At 51.6% G+C, this 21,790-nt stretch overlaps 1 protein-coding gene and 1 pseudogene across 4 annotated transcripts in view; both read right to left on the reverse strand.

Moving 5' to 3' along the window:
• Positions 1 to 6,002: 6,002 nt before the first annotated feature.
• SNAP47 (synaptosome associated protein 47) overlaps positions 6,003 to 21,790 on the reverse strand; it is a 45,585-nt gene continuing 29,797 nt past the window's right edge. For 2 of the 4 annotated variants that reach the window (XM_030812758.1, XM_030812759.1), the window contains exons 4-5: positions 20,111 to 20,235; positions 6,005 to 6,702 (exon numbers count right to left, since the gene is read on the reverse strand). In XM_030812758.1, the coding sequence (XP_030668618.1) occupies positions 6,556 to 6,702; positions 20,111 to 20,235 (272 nt within the window). In that variant the 3' untranslated portion in view covers positions 6,005 to 6,555. Of the gene's footprint in view, positions 6,703 to 11,341; positions 11,435 to 20,110; positions 20,236 to 21,790 lie in introns of those variants that run through there. The other 2 variants (XM_004088034.3, XM_003275112.4) reach the window with 2 other exon arrangements.
• On the reverse strand, positions 6,712 to 9,635 carry LOC105739733 (annotated as a pseudogene).

Genomic DNA, 21,790 nt, shown 5'->3' on the forward strand with positions numbered 1-21,790 from the left:
ACTAATTAAGGGCTGGAAAGGATTCTGCAGGTGTCATTAAGGCCCAATGATATGGGTTGGCTGTGTCTCCACCCAAATCTCATTTTGAATTGTAATCTCCGTAATCCCATGTCGTGGCAAGCGACTGGATCATGGGGACAGTTTCTCCCATGCTGTTCTTGTGATAGTGAGTTCTTATGAGATCTGATGGTTTTATAAGCATCTGGAAATTCCCCTGCTTGCACTCACTTACTTCTTCCTGCCGCCCTGCCAAGGTGCCTGCTTCTGCTTTGCCTTCCGCTATGATTTTAAGTTTCTTGAGGCCTCCTGGGCCATGCGGAACTGAGTCAATTAAACCTTTTTTTTATATATAAATTACCTAGTCTCAGGTATTTCTTAGACCGGGCGCAGTGGCTCATGCCTGTAATCCCAGCACTTTGGGAGGCCGAGGCGAGCAGATCACGAGGTCAGGAGTTCGAGACCAGCCTGATCAACATGGTGAAACCCCGTCTCTACTAAAAATACAACAATTAGCCGGGTGTGGTGACATGCGCCTGTAATTCCAGCTACTCAAGAGGCTGAGGTGGGAGGATCGCTTGAGCCCAGGAGGTCAAGGCTGCAGTGAGCTGTGATCGCACCACTGCACTCCGGCCTGGGCAACAGAAGCACTGTCTCAAAACTGGTAATAATAATTAAAAATAATAATAAAGAGGCCGGGCACGGTGGCTCACACCTGTAATCATAGCACTTTGGGAGGCCGAGGCAGTCAAATCACCTGAGGTAGGGAGTTCAAGACCAGCTTGGCCAACATGGTGAAATCCCGCCTCTACTAAAAATACAAAAATTAGCTGCACATGGTGGCGCATGCCTATAATCCCAGCTACTTGGGAGGCTGAGCCAGGAGAATTGCTTGAACCCAGGAGGCGGAGGTTGCAGTGAGCCAAGATCATGCCACTGCACACCAGCTGGGTGACAGAGTGAGAATCCATCTCAAAAAACAAAAAAATAAAAAGAGGAATAGTTTTAGGTTTACGGAATAGTTGAGTGGAAGATACAGAGAGTTTCCATATACCCCAGCTTACACCATCAGCCTCCCCTAATATAAAAATCCCCCACCACAGTGGTATATTTATTACAATCAATGAGCCTAGCTTGACACAGTATCACCCAAAGTTTACAGAATATTGTATATTCTAGGGGTTTTGACAAATGTATGACAACATGCATCCATCACTAGAGCATCAAACAGAACAGCGTCACTGCCCTAAAACTCCTCTGCACTCTGCCTGTTTATCCCTCTCTGCCTCCAATGCCTGACAACCACTGATCTTTTCACTGTCTCCATAGTTCAGCCTTTCCCAGTGTGTCCCATAGTTCTCACATTGGCTTCTTTCACTTAGCAATATGCATTCATGTTTCTTCCATTTCCTTTCATGACCTGATGGCTCATTTATTTTGAGCACAGAATAATACACTGTCTGGATGGGCCACAGTTGATTCATTCACCTGCTGAAGCCCATCTTGGCTGCTTCCACGTTTGGACAATTATGAATAAAGCTGCTATAAACATTCATGTGCAGGTTTCTGTGTGAACATGTTTTTAATTTATGTGGGTAAATACCAGGGAGCATGATTGCTGGATCATATGGTAAAAATATGTTTAACTTTGTAAGAAACTGCCAAACTGTCTTCCAAAGTGGCTGCACCATTTTGCATTTCCACCAGCAATGGATGCGAGTTCCTGTTGCTCCACATCCTCCCCAGCAACTGGTGGTGTGTTTTGGATTCTGGCCATTCTAGCAGGTGTGTAGTTGCTCCTCCTTGTTTTAATTTGCAGTTCCCTAATGGCGTGTGATGTGAAACATCTCTTCAGATGCTTATTTGCCATCTGTATATCTTTTGGTGAGGTGTTTGTTATGGTCTTTGGGTACCACTTTTACTTGGGTTTTAAATTTTGCTGAGTTTTAAGAGTTCACACAAGTTTTTTTTTTAGATTTTAGCATTGTTATTAGAGATGGGGTCTGGCTTGGTTGCCCAGGCTGGTCTCAAACTTACGGCCTCAAAGGATCCTCCCCCGTCTCAGCCCCCTGAGTTGTTGGGAGCCATGCCTGGCTTCAAGGGTTCTTTTTCTATTTTGGATGAAGTCCTGTGTCAGACGTCTTTTGCAAATATTTTCTCCCAGTCTGTGGCTTGTCATTTCATTCTCTTGACAGTGTCATTTGCAGAGCATTAAGTTTTAAATTTTAATAAAGTCCAGCTTGTCAATTTATTGTTTCATGGATCATGGTTTTGTTATTATGCTATATCTAAAAAGCCATTACCAAGGGAATGTAAATTAGCCACCAATTAACCACTAGGGAAAACAGTTTGGAGGTTCCTCAAAAAACTAAAAAGAGAGCTACCATATTATCCAACAGTCCCACTGCTGGGTATATACCCAAAAGAAAGGAAGTCAGTATATCAAAGAGGTATCTGCACTCCCACGTTTGTTGCAGCAGTGTTCACAATAGCCAAGATTTGGAAGCAACCCAAGGGTCCATCAATAGACCAATGGATAAAGAAAGTATATACACATACACACAATGGAGCACTATTTGGCCATAAAAAGAATGCGATCCTCTCATTTGCAACAATATAGATGGAACTGGAGATCATTATGTTAAGTGAAATAAACCAAATACAGAAAGAAACTTTACATGTTCTCACTTCTTTGTGGAAAATTAAAACAATCAGATTCATGGAGATAGAGAGTAGAAGGATCATTGCCAGAGGCTGGGAAGGGTAAGTGGGGGTTTGGGGAGGAGGCAAGGATGGTTAATGGGTACAAAAATACAGTTAGAAAGAAGAAATATGCCCTTTGATTTGACAGTACAACAGGGTGACTATAGTCAATAAATTGTACATTAAAAATAACTAAAAGAGTATAATTGGATTGTTTGTAAAAAAGGACAAATGCTTGAGGTGATGGATACCCCATTTACCCTGATGTGATTATTGCACATTGCATGTCTGTATCAAAACATCTCATGTGCCCCATAAATACCTATTATGTACCCACAGATATTAACAATTAAATAAGTGAAAAAAATGTATAAGCTATCATCGTACCCGAGGTAACCTACATTTTCTCCTATGATATATTCCAGGACATTTCTAGTTGGCATTTTACTTTTAGGTCTGTGATCCCTTTGAATAAATTTTTTTTTTTTTTGAGACGGAATCTCACCCTGTCACCCAGGCTGGAGTGCAGTGGCGCGATCTTGTCTCACTGCAACCTCCACCTCCCAGGTTTAAGCAATTCTCCTGCCTCAGCCTCCCGAGTAGCTGGGATCACAGGTGCTCGCCATCATGCCCAGCTAATTTTGTATTTTTAGTACAGACAGAGTTTCACCATGTTGGTCTCGAACTGACCTCAAGTGATCCATCTGCCTTGGCTTCCCAAAGTGCTGGGATTATAGGCATGAGCCACCGCATCCAGCTCCTTTTCATTAATTTCTGTTTAGGGTGTAGGGTCTGTGTTTGATTTCTTTTGCACATGTGGACGTCTAGTTGTCCCAGCACCATTGTTGAAAAGACCATCTTTTCTGCATTGTGGTGCCTTTGAATCTTCTTAGAAGATGAGTTGACTATATTTATATGGGTCTATTTCTGGGTCCTCTAATCTGTTCTATTATTTGTCTCTCCTTTTACCAATAACACGCTGGTTTGGTAACTGCAGCTTTCTAGTAAGTCTTCTAGTCAGGTAGTGTCAGTCCTCCAACTCTGCTCTTCTCCTTCAGTATTGAATTGATTATTCTGGGTCTTTTGCCTCTCCATATAAACTTTAGGATCATTTGTTAATATCCACAAAATAACTTGCAGGGACTTTGACTGAAATTGCATTTAATCTATAGATCAAGCTGGAAGGAACGAACATGTTGAAAATACTGTCTTCTTATCCATAAACATGGAATTTTTCTCTATTTATTTGGTTCTTCTTTTGTTCATCAGGGTTTTGTAGTTTTTCTCATATATATAGAAAGAGTACACATTTTTTTAGACTTGTACCTAAGTATTTTATGTTTGGGGGTGCTAAGGTAGAAGTACTTTGTTTTTAACTTCAAATCCACTCATCCATTGTTGGTACATAGGAAAGTGATTAACTTTTGTATATTTTGAAATCTTGAATAGTTGTTCATTATTCTAGGGGGTTTTCTTGATCCCTTTTTACACTTTCTACCTGGAAAATGTCATTTGTGAACAAAGAGAGTTTGTTTCTTCTTTCAGTATCATTAAACTTTAACTTCCTTTTCTTGCCTTGTTCCATCTGTTAGAGCTTAAAGTGCTGAAAGGAGGTGGTGAGAGCGGACGTATGGGTCTTGGTCGTGATTTTAGTGGGAAAGTTTCTACATTCTTACTACTGTGTATCATGTTAGTTCTGAGGTCCAGTGGACAAGGGATGGTCAAATGACACAAACGGCCTCACCTGATATTGCAAGGACTTGCCAACAGTGAGAGGTTAGAAACACAGAACACCCCACCCATGCTGTGAAGTCCTGAGAACAGCGAGGGGTCAGGGACAGGGGAGACCCTATCCACACTGTGAAGTCCTGAGAACAGCGAGGGGTCAGCAACAGAGGAGACCCCACTCACACTGTGAGGTCCTGAGGACAGGGTGCAGCCTCCTCCAGGCTTGATGGGGGTCTGCACGGTGGCTGCAGGCATGTTGAGCTCTTGCTGCCAGCTCCCAGCACTGAGAGGAGGGAGGGGCCGTGGTGTCCGCATGCCTTGGGCTGGGCTTGGGGGCCAACACTGGCCTCCTTGGGGTGTCCAGACAGGCTGGGAGCACTCACTCACCTGTGGCCTTAGTGGAAGGACCCCAGAGGGGACAGGGCAGGGTCTCCTTCTGCAGGCTGCTAAGTATAAATCAAATAAGAAAAAGAGAGCAGAAAGCAATTTCCCAAATCAAACAAAAAATAACATCAGAATGCCGGGCGCAGTGGCTCACGCCTGTAATCCCAACACTGTGGGAGGCTGAGGCGGGCAGATCACTTGAGGTCGAGAGGTTGAGACCAGCCTGACCAACAGGGAGAAATCCCATCTCTACTAAAAATACAGTTAGCCAGGTGTGGTGGCGCATGCCTGTAATCCCAGCTACTTGGGAGGCTGAGGCAGGAGAATCGCTTCAACCTGGGAGGCAGAGGTTGCGGTGAGCCGAGATCGTGCCATTGCACTTGAGCCGAGATCGTGCCATTGCACTCCAGCCTGGGCAACAAGAGTGAAACTCCTCCTCAAAAAAAAAAAAAAATTCAGAGCTCCCTGGGCTGTGGCTTTCTAGAGAGGCTGCTTCCCAGTTTTCCTGCCAGGCACCTACGCCGGCTCTGGCAGCTGGCACTGCGGCCCCTAGTCCAGCTGGAGCCTCAGAGCAGGGCCTCCTGTGGAACTGGGGTCTTAGCAGACATCCTCAGTGAGTGACATCGAGACCAGGCCATCCTGGATTAGGTTGGGCCCTGGACCCGTGGCAGGCGACCCTCTAAGAGAAAGGGGAGGGGGACTTGAGATGCACAGATTGGGAGCTGGCCATAAGATGACGGGCAGAGACTAGAGTGTGCAGCCACGCGCCTGAGCCACAGGGAGCTGAAAGAGGCCATGCAGGGCCCTCCCCAGAACGTTTGGAGGGAGCACACCCGGAATATCTCAATGTGGGGCTTCTGGCTGCAGAGCTGCAAGGGCACCTGTGTGTGAGGCTCACTGAGCAGCCTTGGGAAGGCAGCACCACTGGGCATTGGGTGCACCAGTGTGGAGGCCCCACAGGCTGGGCCGTGGCACCATCCTGGGCCTCGCCTCCCATGTGCCCGCACCCTTCCTTGCAGCCCTGCACGGGGCATCTGGAAGCAGCATGGCAAAGGGGCGCCACCTGCAATGTGACACGCAGTTCCACCAGAGGCCATGCTCACCTCCCCCAGGGCCTCCGAGGGAGTGGCCGCTGACCCAGACACAAGGCACCAGGTGGAAACACTGGCACCCATCTTTAAAAACCACTCTAAAGCCAGCATTTCCCTTTATTTCTGGATGGAAATGGGGCCATAAAAGCAGAAATCAATATTTTTGTTTGAAAGGTGCAGTCATGCTAATTTCACTTTTGGCTAAAACCGAGACGATAAAAGAATAGCTGGGTGTTTATAGGATGCCCTCAAAGTGAGCTGGTTCAGTGAGCTGGGCTCTAACTTCACTCACAGATTCATAGTACAGCTAAGAATGCCGGTCTGTCCATGAAAGGGAGCTGAGACAAGACGAGGGCGGCCTCTTCCAGGCCTGTGCCAAGTGTCCTTGGGGTCCCACCATGGTCCACACTTCTGTGGCATCTGCAGAACATGTGGCTGGGTCCTGCCCAGCAACAGGGACAGCCGAGTTGGGGGCAGGCATGGTGCACACCTGGGGAGGCCCCTAGTGTGGAGGCGGCCCCACAGTAGCAGCCCCATCCAGAGGAAGACCACCCCAGAGGGCCATAGGCCTCTGCAGCCCTGGCACTGCCTCCCAGCCCTCCGTCTCAGGGGGATGTGCAGGGCGAAACAGGAATGCAGGGACGCTCTGCCCCTAGGTCAGCCTCTTCATCCGCCTGTTGTGCTTGTCGATGGTCAAGGTTGCCCTGTCCACAGCCGCTGCGACGCCATCCAGGGCTTCGTCTTGTCTCTCCAGCTCGCTCTCGGCCTCCAGGGCCAGCCCCTTCATCCTCCTCAGGATCTGGGGAGAAGCACAAGATCACAGCAGAGGCTGCCATCTCTGCAAACCCTAGCACAGACAACATCTCCCCGTCTCACACACCCAAGAGCCTTTGCATGACCACCTGGGTGATGCCATCTGCAAGCCAGCAGGAGGGAGCCAGCAGCCCAGCACCAGGGTCAGGTCATGGCTCTGCCTCTGCCAGTACAGGCCTGGTGAGATGAGGTACCCGCCCCACCTCCTGCCAGCTGCCTGGTCCCACCTCCTGACTGGTGTAGTGGCCACACCCTGGCCTGCCATCTCCAGGCTTTGGAGTGCTCTGTTTGGCTGACCTTGTGGGAGCATTGCATGTGGGTGTGGAATTCCTGCCCACAGCAGGGCAGCTGGGGACCTGGGCAGGCAGCTCGGATTTGAGTCCCAGCTCTCGCCCAGCCACTGTGCTCATGACCTGTCTGCACGTGGGTCCCTAACTGCAGACTGGAGTAGGAAAGCAGGATTAAAAAGAAACACAAACCCCTTCTCTTGTCTCTAAGTGTGAGATGTTTCATGCACAATGCAAATGACAGAATGAAACTCTCCACATGGTGGAGGGCAGCCAGCACCGTGGGGGTGTGGGAGATGGTCCCCGGCCCAGCAGGTGCAGAAGCTGGAGGCATGCAGGGCCAGGCAGGTGTGGATGGGGAAGGCTGGATGGGGTGGGCCGCCCCAGGAATGCTAGCACAGAGATGTGTCCCCTGGGTGCAGTGGGGGCGATGAGCTGAGGGCTAAGCTGGTGCTGTGTCTGTGGCTTAATGGGCTGTGTTCTGTGAGGAATCTAGGAAGGTGAACCACACTGTGAAGCGCTGCTTTACACATTCAGCCTAGGTCTAGAAGCCTCATAAGCCCACCTGACAATGGAGAAGAATACACTGGAAAGGAAACTTGAGTGACCCACCACTTTCAATAAATGTCCATGTCCTCTTTCAGGGAAAGTTCTGGATCACTGCTTAGGTCAGGAGAAGGAATCCTCAGTGCTCTGTGTCCCCACCAGTTGGACGGCAGTGACCACCCAGGGTCTAGGGGTGGTGATCTTGATGGGGGCCCCTGCAACTCCTCTGGTTGCCTCTAGAAACAGCACACCTGAGCCCTGGGGGAGCAGCCTCCCCACGCTCCGCCCAGTGACATGGCGGGAGGCTCAGCGTCCTGCAGGGTTGGGCAGCCAGGGCAGGAGATTCAGTGCTCCCCAGCAGGGCGGCCAGCGGTGGGACACATGCAGCTTGAGATTCAGGGTCACAAGCAATGCCCCCCCGCCTATGGCCCGGCCTTCGTCTGACCCACGAGAAACAGTATGGAGGAGGCCAGGACAGAGGGCCAGCCGGTCAGATCCAGCTCCCTCCACTGAACGGTGTGGCTCACATGAGATCACAAATGTGAACAAGCTGTGAAAACCGGAAAGGGCCCAGCCAGGGTGGCTGCCGTGCTGCAGAAGGAGCCCTTCCCCGGCCAGGTGCCCAGCCCCTCTGCAGACGGCACAGGGAGTTGGGGGCTGAGGTCACTCACAGGCACACGGCAGAGGTGAAATGAGCCACATGTCCCTTTCCAAACCCGGCCTTCCTGCTGAGATCTTTGTCATAAGACAGATGAATAAATGCCTGACTAGAGCCCCAGTCCCAGAGAGCAGGGCTTCTGCACCCTCGGGAGCTGGCAGGAACTCCATCTGTTGAGTCATAACTTAGATCGCTGGATGAGGCTCTGGAAAGTATATGGTGGGGTCAGTGGCTCCAGGAGGACGGGCAGATGACCTCACACAGGAGGTCTTTTCCACCGCCTGGCCCATGATCTCACGTGGCCCACATCCAAATTGTACCGAGAGAGGAAAGAAAGCCTCAGCCCACCCCTCGCTGGCTCTGCTAACCCGCTCCCTTCTCACCTGCCCCTGCTGTCAGGTGATCCTGAGGGCATTGCTGGAACCAGCAGGCACAGCCCTTGGAAAGGATGGCCGGGCTGCACATTCACACTGTCCCTGTGCCCACATCCTGTGAGGAGGCCTCCTGGAAGCCAGGGACATGCATCCGCTCGGGCTCTGGTCTCAGTCCCTATGTCCCTCGTCAACCATACTAAGACGTGATTTAAGTGTATTTAGCATTTAAATGTCCTTCAGGGCCATAGGGCTCCCGTGAGCTGACGGCTGGGGAGATGGCCCAAGTCCCTGCCAGGACCCACAGCTCCAATGCCTCCTACCAGCCCCTGCATCAGCTCTGCCCTCTCCATGACCACGGCGTGCAGTGCTATCAGGAGACACCACTATTTGTCTTTTCTGTTAATAACTGCATGTAGAAAACCAGGAAACATGAGAGAAGTTAAGGAATAAAACAAAATCTGTCCATAATCCAGACCACTGTTAGGCTGGCACCATCAGTGACACGAGCACACTCCGATCTGGCTTTTTCCCCCGTCGCTATGTCCATACACTCTTGTGAATAACTCAAATTTGAGATTAAAGTATATACACAACTTTGTCTTCTGTTTTTACCATCCCATAGCTATCCTGAATGAAAGCTGAGTTACTGGATATGCAGTGTAAGCTGACATTGTTCTAAGAACGTGGCACATTTTACCTGTTTCACAGACAGGGTGACCTGCCCCCGGTCCTGAGGATACACTCATTGCACATACAGATGCTGTGGGGCATGACCCAGGCCACATGCCAGGTCACCGCCAGAAGTCCTATACCCCTTACAGGTGGTGGCAGGGCCCTGGGACATCCAAGGGAGGCTGGGCCAGGACCTGTTCTGGCTCTCTGACTGGAGTGTCTTCGGCAGGATGACACTAAGAGTAGCGGAATAAGCCATATTAAATCTGTCTAACCCTGACCCAGATGTTGAAAGGTAAAAATGATAGGGAAAACAAACAAAATACTGTACTGAACCCAATAGACACAGAGTGCCATTTGACATACATCAATGCCAATAATTATTAAACATACATCATATTCTTCTTTTATATACAGTCCTAGCAAGCCACCATGAAGGTTATACTACCTACGGCAAGGCCCAGCAGAGACCCGCAACAACTCAGGGATCAGGAGCCACATGGAGATCAGGACCACAGGGAGGCATGAAGCCCGTCCACCTGGGGCCACCTCCACACAGACCCCGATAGCGCCACACTCCCGTTCACTATCTTCCCCACATGACGCCTGTCCCCCACGGTCATCTCCAACAGATCCAGGCAGCCCGGCACTCCTGTCCACCACCTTCCCTGCAAGGCAGAGTGGCGTGTGCCCAAGATGCTGGCTGTGCTAGTGACCCTGGTGTGATGTGATCACTTTATGTGTCATGTATGGAAAACTTCACTACGTAACCCATGAGTATGTACAATTATTCCCAACCTAAAAATATGGTCTATGACATCTCCCCAGAATATAAAGAAGAAAATAAAATAACTTTTTTAAAAAAAAGACATTGAATTCATGCCTTTTTCTAGTGCATAAGAAAGCAGTAGGAATAGCAAAAATTTCTATACTTCAGGTTTTTGCCTATTAAGCACAGTAATAATATGCACAATTTATTTGTGACTAAGACCAGCTGATCTGCCTATAGAAGCGGAATATTTTATTGTATACACAGACAAAATAAAGGCTGGCTCCCGCTGTACTTTTTGATTTGAAAATGTCTCACCATATTGAAGGCCTTAAAAGAGAACTCATTCCAAATAGCCTGTTGAGACCCTTGGCCTGCCTGCCAAAATTGCACTTGAAGTTAATTAATAGTGCAAAAACACAAGAGCGATCTGTACAGCTGCTGGGTCTGCAGACAAAGAACATTCCTAAGCAAACCTTCAAACTGCTAGTGTCCTGGAGTGCGGGTCCAGATTCTTTTTCCTTTAAGAAGGGACTGAAGTAATTACATGGCATCGTGTGCATTCCACATAACAGGGATGGAAAGAATGGAGAATGTGAAGTCTGGCCAAACCCTAGAAACAGTTGTTCCTCTGCGGCCTGGGGTGACAAGCCATCTAGCCATTGTGCAGGATGCTGTCAGCTCCAGGGCAGCCAGTGGCCTCACACAGGAACCTTCATGGGCTCTGAGTCAGAGGCCAGGTGCAAATCAGACTTCCTTGAGTCCCTGCTACATGAGTAAAGAAACCCAGGAACCGGCCTTCCTTCCAGCCAGTTCGACCTCCACAGAAACTACCTGATTAAAAGTGCTTTGGGTTTTGGGGGAAACAAACTTTTATAAACTTCAAAGAAATAGAGCAAGGAGTGCTTGAAGGACAGTACAATCCAGGCTGGCCCTGGGACATGCCTGCAAGCCGGACCTGGGAGAAGTGTTCCTAACAGAAGCTGCAGCTTAAAGCATCAGTGGATGCCTGGCCAGACCCATGCCTGGACTCTGCGGTCCTGAGCAGCTTGTGGGACCCGCTGAGGGCATCAGAGCCAGGAAGGGGAGCAGCCCTAGGTGACTCAGGCAGGCAGCAAGAGGCACAACCTGAACAAAGAAACGCAACTAAGTGTGGCTGACACTGCCAGCTTATGGCCATGGTTCCCCAGGATAGCACCAAAGCCACTTTCCTCCAACACATCCGTGAGGAGGATGCCCTGGGCGCTGTGGGCCTGGCCGGCTCCCTCATGCCCTGAGCAAAGGCTGTTCTGGAAGAAAAGCTTCTGCTTGCTGCCCTGCTAGGAAAGTCTCTGTCTCCACAAAGCTCCTGCAGACTCAGAGCAAAGCATCACCAACACTGTCTGGGTTGACAGCAACATAGGCCAGAAGCCCTGCAGAGCAAAGACAAGAGCATTTAACATTCTCACCATTTCCATTTTGTTTATAAAGGCAAAAAATAAATATGGAAAAATAGCCTAATGAAGTAGGGTGGGCCCACCTACAAAGCAGCTGTGTGTCCATGCGCGCACCATTAGGGCAAGGCTGAGTGCTGGGGGCCTGAAGACGTCCCGGGCTTGTGCGTTCGCTGCCACCAGCAGCCCGGGAAGACGGTTCTCCAGAGGCATGCAGGGCCTTGAGCCTCCAAACTCTGCGGGACATCGGCTCTTGTGTCCCACGGGACATGTCTGCTCTGGCTCGCCTCGCGATGCCGGAGTGCGGCACATCACCGTACCAAGCCAAGCACCGAGAGCAGTCTGCTGTTAGCTGGGCTGCCCTGGCCGTGTCATTAAGCTGACTCACTGAGGAACTGTGAATTTTCTAGCAGTGAGAAATTAGCAACCATTTAAGAACAGAGCTGGGATAAATCAAGCTGTCTACAACTCAAAATAGTTCTACCAGTTGGGGCCATTAATATGCTGCAGAGAATGTAAAGGGGGAAAATTGGCTCTCACCGCAGCCAAGCTCTGGAGGCCGTAAAGAACACTCTCTGCTGCAATCTGTCACACTCGGCACTCGCAGACCACCCTGCGGCCCGCCCAAGTCCCCTCTGCTGCATTCCTGGAGGCCAAGGTGGTCTGTGCACTAGCGGGGGGGGCAGACGCAGGGCCCCCCTCCTCAGGACGCCCCCGCGGCGGTGGGTCGAGGCAGTGAGCACGGCGGCCTTGCTGCTCAGAGGGGACTTTGATTCAGCCGGGCCAGCTGAGCTCACTCCAGGCGCGCACAGGAAACGCCATGCGGAGCAAGGAGCTGGGCCTGGACTGGATTGTCCTGCCCAAGAGCGCTCCCTGCTCCTAGACCACGGATGGAGATTCCCATTAAGAAAGCCAAGTGTTTGAGGGACGATGAATCCTCACTAAAGTGTTCAGTGAATGTGAACTGAGTGCCACTGAAGGTGCATCGCACACGTGGAAGAACCTCAGTGGTACCCTCAAAATAGGAAACAAACTGAAAATGCACTAAAATTTGGCTCTTCCAAGGGGTTGGCCACAGCCCCACAAAACCCACTTCCCAGCCTGAACCAACACGGCCAGAGCTATGGCCAATGAGTCTGCTCCCAACTTGCCAGGCACCTCATGCTCTGCCCTGCGAGCTGCGGCCCCGTCCCCCTTGCCTCTCACCTACACCTCGAGGCGGGACGCTGCTGTGCATGGAGGGGACAGGAACAGGGCCCAACACTCAGGGCTGTGACACACAGCTCAGAAGCAGCCACACTGCTGACCCTTGCCATTGAGGGCCACTATGCAGCCTCACTCTCCCGGTGGGTGACACCTGGCCCAGTGAACCTGCCTCCGGCATTGCTCTTTCATCCTTCAACACATGGTGTCAACAGCTGCACAAACCCACTTCCCAGCCTGAACCAAGACTGCGTAATACCTGCTGACCACATTTAAAGGCTAGCAAACATGTCAAAATGAACAGAACAGCTAAGCAGAGGATCCATACAGAAACAGGCAGCCTGCACAGCACTATAAACCCATGGCCCAGGAGACCAGTGCGGAGCGCTCCACCTACAACCGCAGGAGCCCATTCTCCTCTGCACCAGATGCCTCCATGGGCCGCAGGCTGGGAGATGGGCCACGGACTGGGAGGCAGCCCTCAACATGCCTAGAGATGGATCCACAGCAGGTGTCTCCTCCAACCACAGCAGAGGGAAGCTAGCAACACGGCAAACTGAAGTGTTTACAAATTAAACAACCAACAGGTGATGGAAGGGAAATTAGTAAATTCTTTGAGATGAATGAAAACAAAAGCATGATATACTAAAATAGTCATGTGCTGCCTAATGATGTGGATGCATCCTGAGGAACCATGGCTCGGGGTCTCATCGTGGGACAACGCTAGAGCACACATACACACACTGAGGGGGCAGGGCCTGCGGTGCCCGGCTGTGTAGCGGGGCACACCCCCCCAAGCTGCAGGCCTGCATGGCACCACAGCACCAAGCAGCACAAGTAGCTGGAGCACCACACTAACCACCTGCACATCTAAACGTGGAGAAGGTGCAGTAAACGTGCAGCATAAAGATACGAAATGGCACGCAGCATAGGGCGCTTCCTGTGAGCAGGACTGGACGCGGCCCTGGGTGTGCGGTGAGTGAGCGTGAAGGCTTAGGCGTGACTGAACACTACTGTGGACTTTATCAACACTGCGCACTAAGGCTCCAATAAATTTATTTTAAAAAGTCTTTCGTCAGTAATAGGTGAACCTTAGCTTCCTGTAACTTTTGTATATTACAAACTACGATTTTTTTAACTCTGACTCTTCTGTAATAAAATTTCAAACACAAACACTATATAGCCGTGCCAGAATAATTTTTCTTTATATTCTTATCCTATATGCTGTTTTCTCTTTTTAACTTATTTTATTTTTTACTTTTGAAACTTTTTTTTTGGCCAGGCACAGTGGCTCATGCCCATAATCTCAGCACTTTGGGAGGCTGAGAAGGGAAGGCTGCTTGAGCCCAGGAGTTCAAGACCAGCCTGGGCAACATAGGGAGACTCCATGTCTACAAAAAAAAAAAAAATTAGCTGGACGTGGTGGTGCACACCTATAGTCCCAACTACTTGGGAGGCTGAGGTGGGAGAATCACCTGAGCCCGGAAGGCAGAGGTTGCAGTGAACCGAGATCATGCCACTGCACTCCAGCCTGGGAGACAGAGTGAGACCCTGTCTCAAAACAAAAAATACAAAAAACCTTACTACAAAGCTACAGTAATCAAAACAGTGACATTAGACCGCAGAATGGAATTAATTGAGAAACCAGAGATAAACTCATATTATCTATGGCTAACGGATTTTCAACAAGGGTGTCAAGACCATTCAATTGGGAAAGAACAGCTAGTTTACCAAATGGTGTTGGGAAAACTCGATCTGGACACACAGAAGAATAAATCTGGGTCCTCACCTCACTCAGCACACAAACATTAACTTAGAATGGGCTCACAACCTAAAGAGGAAACCAAAACCACAGAACTCCTAAGAAAACATGGGGGTAAAGCTTTATGATCTGGGGGTCTTAGAGCATTTCCCTTGATAATAAGGGGACCACTGTGTACCCCAAAGACTTGAGAGCAGGGCCTCAAACAGATGCTCACGTGAACGCTTACAGCAGCATTCTCCATAGCAGCCAAAAGGAGGAAACAGCTCGCACATCCACCAACAGAGGGGTTTTCAGTGCATGGGCTCTGAAAACTGTATGCCAAGTGAAATAAGCCAGGCACAAAAGGACAAGGGCTGCGTGACTCCCCTGCTGTAAGGAACCCAGAGTGGCAGGCTGGCAGAGATGGAAGGCAGAGTGGTGGGCGGGGGGCTGGGGCAGAAACATGGGTTCATGTCTCACAGAAACAGTTTCTGTGCAGGACAGTGGTGGTGAATTTCATTAACCCCACTGAATCGTACACTTAAAAATGCTTAAAATGGCATAATTTGTGTTTTATATATTTCACCACAATTTTTAAAAAGTGAATAATGAGAAACTCCCCACTGCTATAACACGTATTACCTTCCACAGCCAGGGACTCCATGACACCCAGCACTTGCCACGCACACCTGGCCTTCATTAAAGCAACACCTGGGAGGACAGGAAAGGTTCGGGGTGGGGCGAGTCCTCCAAGCCTGAAGTCCCACTCAGCACTCAGTCGAGCACTCGGTCTCTGCTCGACCTATTCAGCTGGTGCAGCCTGGGAGTGGCCTTGGGAGGGGGCTTGTCAGGTGCTGGCCTCCGGCCCTCAGCACGGGTCCCACACTCTCTCCTGCCAGGCCCTTTGTACCGGTAGTTTCCCAGGTGGTTTCTGGGTACCGGTTGGTGTGAGCATCCAGGACCCCAAGGGCTGTGCCTGGCATGGCCTCCTGTCCCCATCACTCTGAAGCCATGGGCCCTGCTCAGCCCAGGGTCCTGGGTCCTCTGCAGTCATGCCCAGCACAATGGGAGTTTGGGGGGCATGGGCACAGGAGTGGCTCACCCGCAAAAGCAGAGGGTGTGGGTGGGGGTGGGCAGGGTGCACAGAGGCAGGCGAGCAGGTGCTCACCGTCACAAACCCATTAGCCAAAGAGCATACAGGTTAAAAGGAAAGGCATGGTGTTTCCCTGTGATGCCGCCTCCACCCAGCTGCTGTAAGTCTGAGTTACAGGGCGCCCTCAAGCCACGTGCATGCAGGGCCCCCACACCTGGTCCAGGGCACCCCTGGGACATGGCCTCCTGCTGTGTGGATGTCGGGCTGCCTGGCACCCTGTCCCCATTCCCAGCCTCTTCTTATGGATCAGCATTTAGAAAGTCGTGTAATGTGGTGTCAGGAGCATGAGTAATAGGAACTCATAGTGAAGGCACAGATCCCCAAACATGCGGCTTAGCTCAGCGCTTCTATCACACTGCTGTCAAGGCCATAAATAAAAACAACATCACAAAACCTCACAGTCCCCCAAAATATCGACCTCCTGCCTGCGTCGTGATGAACACTTGACATGAACAACCTGGAAAAGCAGGAAGGTACGGGACGCTGAGAGCCTGAGTGGAGGAGGAGCCTGGCCTCCCCACCCCTCCTCACTCACAAGCAAGGCCCACTCCTGCCTGGCTAGCCTCGGAGGGTGGGTGCTGCATTCAGTGCCCCCGCAGAGCCCAGACACCTTGGGGGTGGCCAGTCCCACCATCCCCTCTGGCCATAACCTGCTCTCCAACTCGCCTGCTCCACACACTCCCACTGGGGCCAGGCAGGAGAGCGACGCTTGTGTCAGGTGCGCTCAGTACAGAGCACGGTGTCCATGCAGCTTCTCCTGCCCCTGGGGACTGCAGGGGCCCAAAGTCACATGGGGCTGTTGGGCCCCGACATGGTCGGTGAGCTCAAAGAAGCCAGGGCGCTCATGGCGCACTGACTAAGACCCTTATTTCAAGTACTAGGGAGACACTCTGTGAATATGATTATCTTACGTTCATTAGGTAGGCAGGAAACCATTGATTTTTTTCCCGACTAGGAGAGGACACAGATTAATTGAGGGAAGTTTAGATTAGAGACATCAGGGACAGGGATGTGAGGGAAGCCAGACCAGGAACAGGGGTCCCGGAGGAAGATGCAATGCACTCTCCAGTTCCTAAAAAAGAGAAACAAAAGGAAAGAAAGGGATGTTACCTTCTGAAGATAGTTTCATAGAAGGCAGGGAGCCCCAGAATGACTTCAGAGTGTTCCAGCAAATCACCAGAACTGGTACACATGGGATATGACGCTGTGGAGTGGGCAGAGGGTTTCTGCCAAACAAAGACGTGAGGACAGAAACACCTGGGTCCCCACATGCCCAGAAGCTGCCGTCCCACACTCCCACGTGAGCCCTACCTGAGCCCCATGTGAGCCTAACTGCACCCTCAGTCTCACCCCCGTCTCAGCACCAGGCTCAGCTCCCTGGGAACCCTTTGACTTTGAATGGAATGAGTTGCATGGCTTTCCTGTTACCACGTGTGTTTGCATTTGTTGTTTATGGAGATGTCACAGGCAGTGGTATGCTGGTCGCCCCATGCCATAAGGCAGGAGGCTGAGGCGTCACCCAAGCATCCCCTGGGACCTGCGCCCACAGGGACCGGCCATGGCACATCTGTTCCTGTCAGGAACCACGGCAGGAGTGCAGCAGGCTTCTTTCTCACCATCAGGCACCAGCGAGGCTCCCACCCACTCTCCCACCAGACCCAGTGTCTGTCTACACTGAGTGTCCACCTGGTTCCTCCCTGAGGACAGAGGGACGTGGACACAGCAACCCCAAAGCAGGACAAGAGAGATGAGGCTGCATGAGCTGGAGTGTCCCAGGGAACTGCCCGACACCACCTCCAGTTCTACTGTGTCCAGGCACCGCGTCCATGGCGTGGGCCCCAGTGGATTCCACAGCCACAAAGAGGAGCAGACAACAGAAGCAGGTCAGAGGCTCTGTCAAATCCACCTCCTACAGCCCCCGGCCCTCCACCCTCCACAGCCACAGTGACACAGTGGCCACGGCCCCAGAGACAGCAGGGCTCGCCGCGTCACCCCTGCCTGTCCTGTGTGATCACAGCCACCCTCTCCTGAGCACCCCCAGTTGCATCCCACACCACTGGGACACGTTTCAGCATGATGGCTTTAATAGCATCCGCAACAGAACCACAGCTGGATGAAGGGGGGTTTCGGGCATTTTTATTTTCCCCAGAAATGTAACTCACTCTGGCTTCTGCTTGAGCTTCAACTGTGCACTAGGAATTCTCTAAATAGGAAACACATGTATTGCCTCAAAAAGACAGTCTCCTGTGAAACTAGGCTCCTCCTGCAAGGAAGGGGGCCCGCATCTGACCAACGTGCTGCCCTTGCCCCCAAGGCACGCCAGGCCTTCCTGGGCCCTCCCAACCCCATACCTTGGGTGACTGCTTCCTCCCGCTCTGCCACTGGCCTTGATGCCAGAGTCCTGAATGTGGAGCCTGTTCCTCCCAGTGTTGAGCCACTGGGCTTGCTGGATCTTTAATGATGGCAGTGCCCATGCAGCCCCAGGGGAGACGCAGCCTGGATGGCTGGTGGGGAGCCCCACTCGCCCTCAGCTCCGTGCAGTCACCTGACCACCTCCCCATCGCTCCCAGGCTTTGAGGTGAAGAACACGCCACACGTGACAGGAGAGTCTGATTGTGTGGACACTTGAGGGCCTCTCCAACTACATGGCCACCATTGCAATTAACAGGTAAAATTCCTACTTTTTTGTCTTAAAGCTTTGTTCCTACTTCAGTCTAAATACAACTGTGGGATACAGCGAGCGTCTCGGCCGTGGACACCTTTGTGGGGTGTGGGAGTGGGGTGTGCTCAGATCCTGCCAGTCTCAGCCACGCGCCGAGGCACTCTCAGGAGGATGGCTGGGAAAGCATCAGGTAAGTCTGTCTTTACAGTATTGAGCTTTCTCAAAAACCCCGAGCAAACGAGACCCAGGCCAAGAATGTTCTGGAGGCAGTGAGTGTATCTGAAGGTGACTAGGAACCTGCAGAGTGAGCTGGCTACACCTACCAGGCAGTGCTGTGTGTGCCATTACCAGACATGACTAAGTGAGGCCGGGAGGAAAAAGTGACAAGCCGTGTCCACTTGAATTACCCCAGAGCAAAGATGAACACCTTTTTCCCCAAACAAGCTGGTCTCAAAGGAGTTTATGCCTATACAGACACGTAAAGTAAGAATTGGTTTTTAAAAACAGGCTGAAGAGACAGAGTGTCTTTATCCACCTCCTGGTGGACATGGGCAGAGCCACCCACAAAACACTCCCTACAAAAACAGGACCGGGCCTGACAAGAGCCCCAGACCCACCTGCTGCCGACTCAGAGGCTCAGGGACGGGGAGCCCACGCCCTGCGTGGACACAGTACTGCAAGATCCAAAGTGCACAGTCTCAGCCCAACAGACAGGTTTGCTTTTTCAAGGAATCAACTGCAGGGGAAGACGAGACGGAAGCTGCACCTGGAGACTGCATGTGCGCCACATACCCTGTGGGACACGCCCTTCAGCAAGGGCTCAGCAGGTTGGAGCACTGCCTGGATACTGGATGGTGCTGAGGAACGACTTCCTGTTTCCTAAGGCGACAGTGGCAGTATGGTTCTTTCTGAATGGCTCTTATCTTTTAAAGATACATATGGAGATATTTACAAATGAAGTGATATGATGACTGGGTACAGCTTCAAAAATTACTTGGAAAGCCAGCATATTAGCCAGCAACCTCTGGACAAGACAGGAGTATTTACACTGAACATTAAAATTCCAGCCTCCCAGGCACAAAGTGCTGAGCCTCCTTAACCAGTGCTCAGCACATGAGGGCCGAGTGAGCCAGGCACCCGACTGTGCATGCACTCATACAGTGCACACACAGAACACGCAACACACAGCAGGCATGTACCTGCATGCATGCACAGTATACAGAGCACACATGCACGCACATGCACAGCACAGAGTACACATGTACAGGTACAGTACATGCACGCTCCACACACAAGACATGCACATACACACATGCCCATGCACAGTACACACAAGGTACACATACAGCACATATACCTGCACCATACATGAAACACATACACATGCACAGCACACACATGTGCATACACACACAACACACATAATACACACATGTACTCACAGTACAAGTACACACACATGCACATGGACATATACACAGTACAAGTACATGCATAACACATGTACACATAGCACACAGAGTACACATAAATGCACAGTGTGTACAGTACATGCACACTACACACAGCATGCACATGTACATGCATAGTAAACATACACACCTGTGCACACACACACATGGACATGTACAATGGGTGCAGGTGGTAGCCAGGGCAGCTGTGTGTGCATAGGAATGTGTCTGAATGTGGTGCATGTTGTGTTGCAGGAAGTGTATGGACCTGGGACGGACACTGCCCTTCCTCCCTCCCTGCAGCTGCCAGCAGCTCCTCCTTGGTGCGAGGCCAATATGGATGGATGACCCAGAGCTTGTTTGTGGTCAGGAAGGCGAGAGGAGCAGCCTGCGGGAAGACTGGGACACAGCGCTGGCTGGCATGGCACTGGGGACATCTTACCTGGGTTAGTTCCTGGGTATCCGCCTCGGAAAGGGCTGGCAGGCTTGTCTGCAGGTGCAGTGCCGTGCCTTCCTGGTCTCCTGAGGGTGGCTCACGGTGCAGGGTACAGCCCATCAGCCCAGATGCTGCAAGGAGACCAGATGGTCAGCAGTGACATCTCTCGGAGGTGCAACAACCCTCGTGTGCTCTGGATGGCACAGCGTGGTCTCTGAGGCAGTATTCCTCCCGCCACCACATGCAGGACTGCTTCCTCTCTCGACCTCTGTGAGCCTTGCCTTGCCACCCAGCCCTGAAGGATTAGCGTCTGCAACACTGCAAACAGACGGTGGCCACTCTGTACCTCTCAGAGTAAAAGCCCTACATCCCAAGTGGTTTTATTTTATTTTTGAGAAAGGCTAAAGATTTAAGAGTATAAAACACAAGAATCATTGAACTCTGGTGAAATGCATATCACGCACATGACTGGGGAACTGCAGTGACATCTGAGCTACTCTGCAGAAGGCTGCAGTTCTGGAGAGCACAGGAAGTGGCCCACAGCCCAGGCCAAGCACTGCCACACGTCTGTGCCACCGAGGTGGGAGGTGAGTCAGAGCTGCCCGTGGTCAGGCTCAGAGAGGACCTGGGTGTTTCCGCCCTGTGGTGAGCCTCGGGGCTCCAGGCCACCTGCCAGAGGCAGTCTCGCTCCACAGAAGGTGGCCCAGTGTGCCTCCTGCAGAGGCCACCTGCCCTTTATTTACAGAGCAGCTTCAATGGCAGCCTTGACACCCCGGGGCCCAGATAAGGGCGCAATGTTGTTTGCTCTTCTGCAGCACATGCAGCTCCCCTACATCTGGTGCAGCCGTCATTTACGAGGATGTCAGGAAACAGGCAGGGAGAGTGCAGCTGCAATGCCAGCTCCTGATGGGGCAGGCAGGCGGGTAGGCGGCCTCAGCATCCCTCCCAGGGTCCTACCTCAGCCAGCAGAGCCCATGCCCTCCTCACTCCTGATGAATGCAGCCCGGGAGCAGCGGCCGAGCATGACCTCAGAAAAGGAGATGAAAGGGGGGATATCTGGGGGTGCACTCTTGCTGGGGCCAAGGGCATACCCCCTCTAGCCTATCACTCCCTAAATGATCTTGACAAGCTCACCTTCCAACCCCACCCTCCACAAGACAGATGCCACCTCCAAGACGCCACCCCCACCAGCCTATCACCCCCCAAATGATCCTGACAAGCTCACCCTCCCTGATAGCACCCGGCTGAGCAGAGAAGGACCAGCCTTGCCCAGGACCACAGGGGACTGAGCACAAGGATGGCCCTAAAGAGGGTGCAGCTCCAGGCCCCGCAGATGGGTGCAGATGCAAGTGGGGAAGTGGGGTAAGACTCAGGTGGGAACTGAGGGGCTCCCTTCACAGATAGCACCAGTGGGACAGATCGCCCAGAAGGCTGTTTTCCTATCCCACTCTTAAGAAACAAAATCTGGTTACAACCAACAACAATTTCACAACCTAGGTTTGCAACACCCAAGCTGTATGTGGGTGCTCTCTGGGGAGCTGCGGCCCACTACTGTGCTTCTCTGAATTTGTGCATTACCCATGGGAGCCTGCAGGCCCTCACATGAAGCTGCTCACTGAGGAGCCCTTCTCTGAAACACTGAGCCACAGTGCACAGGCCAAGCTAGGCTGGAAGACACAGCCACAG

Source organism: Nomascus leucogenys, chromosome 5 (assembly GCF_006542625.1).
Source record: "Nomascus leucogenys isolate Asia chromosome 5, Asia_NLE_v1, whole genome shotgun sequence".
NCBI lineage: Eukaryota > Metazoa > Chordata > Mammalia > Primates > Hylobatidae > Nomascus > Nomascus leucogenys.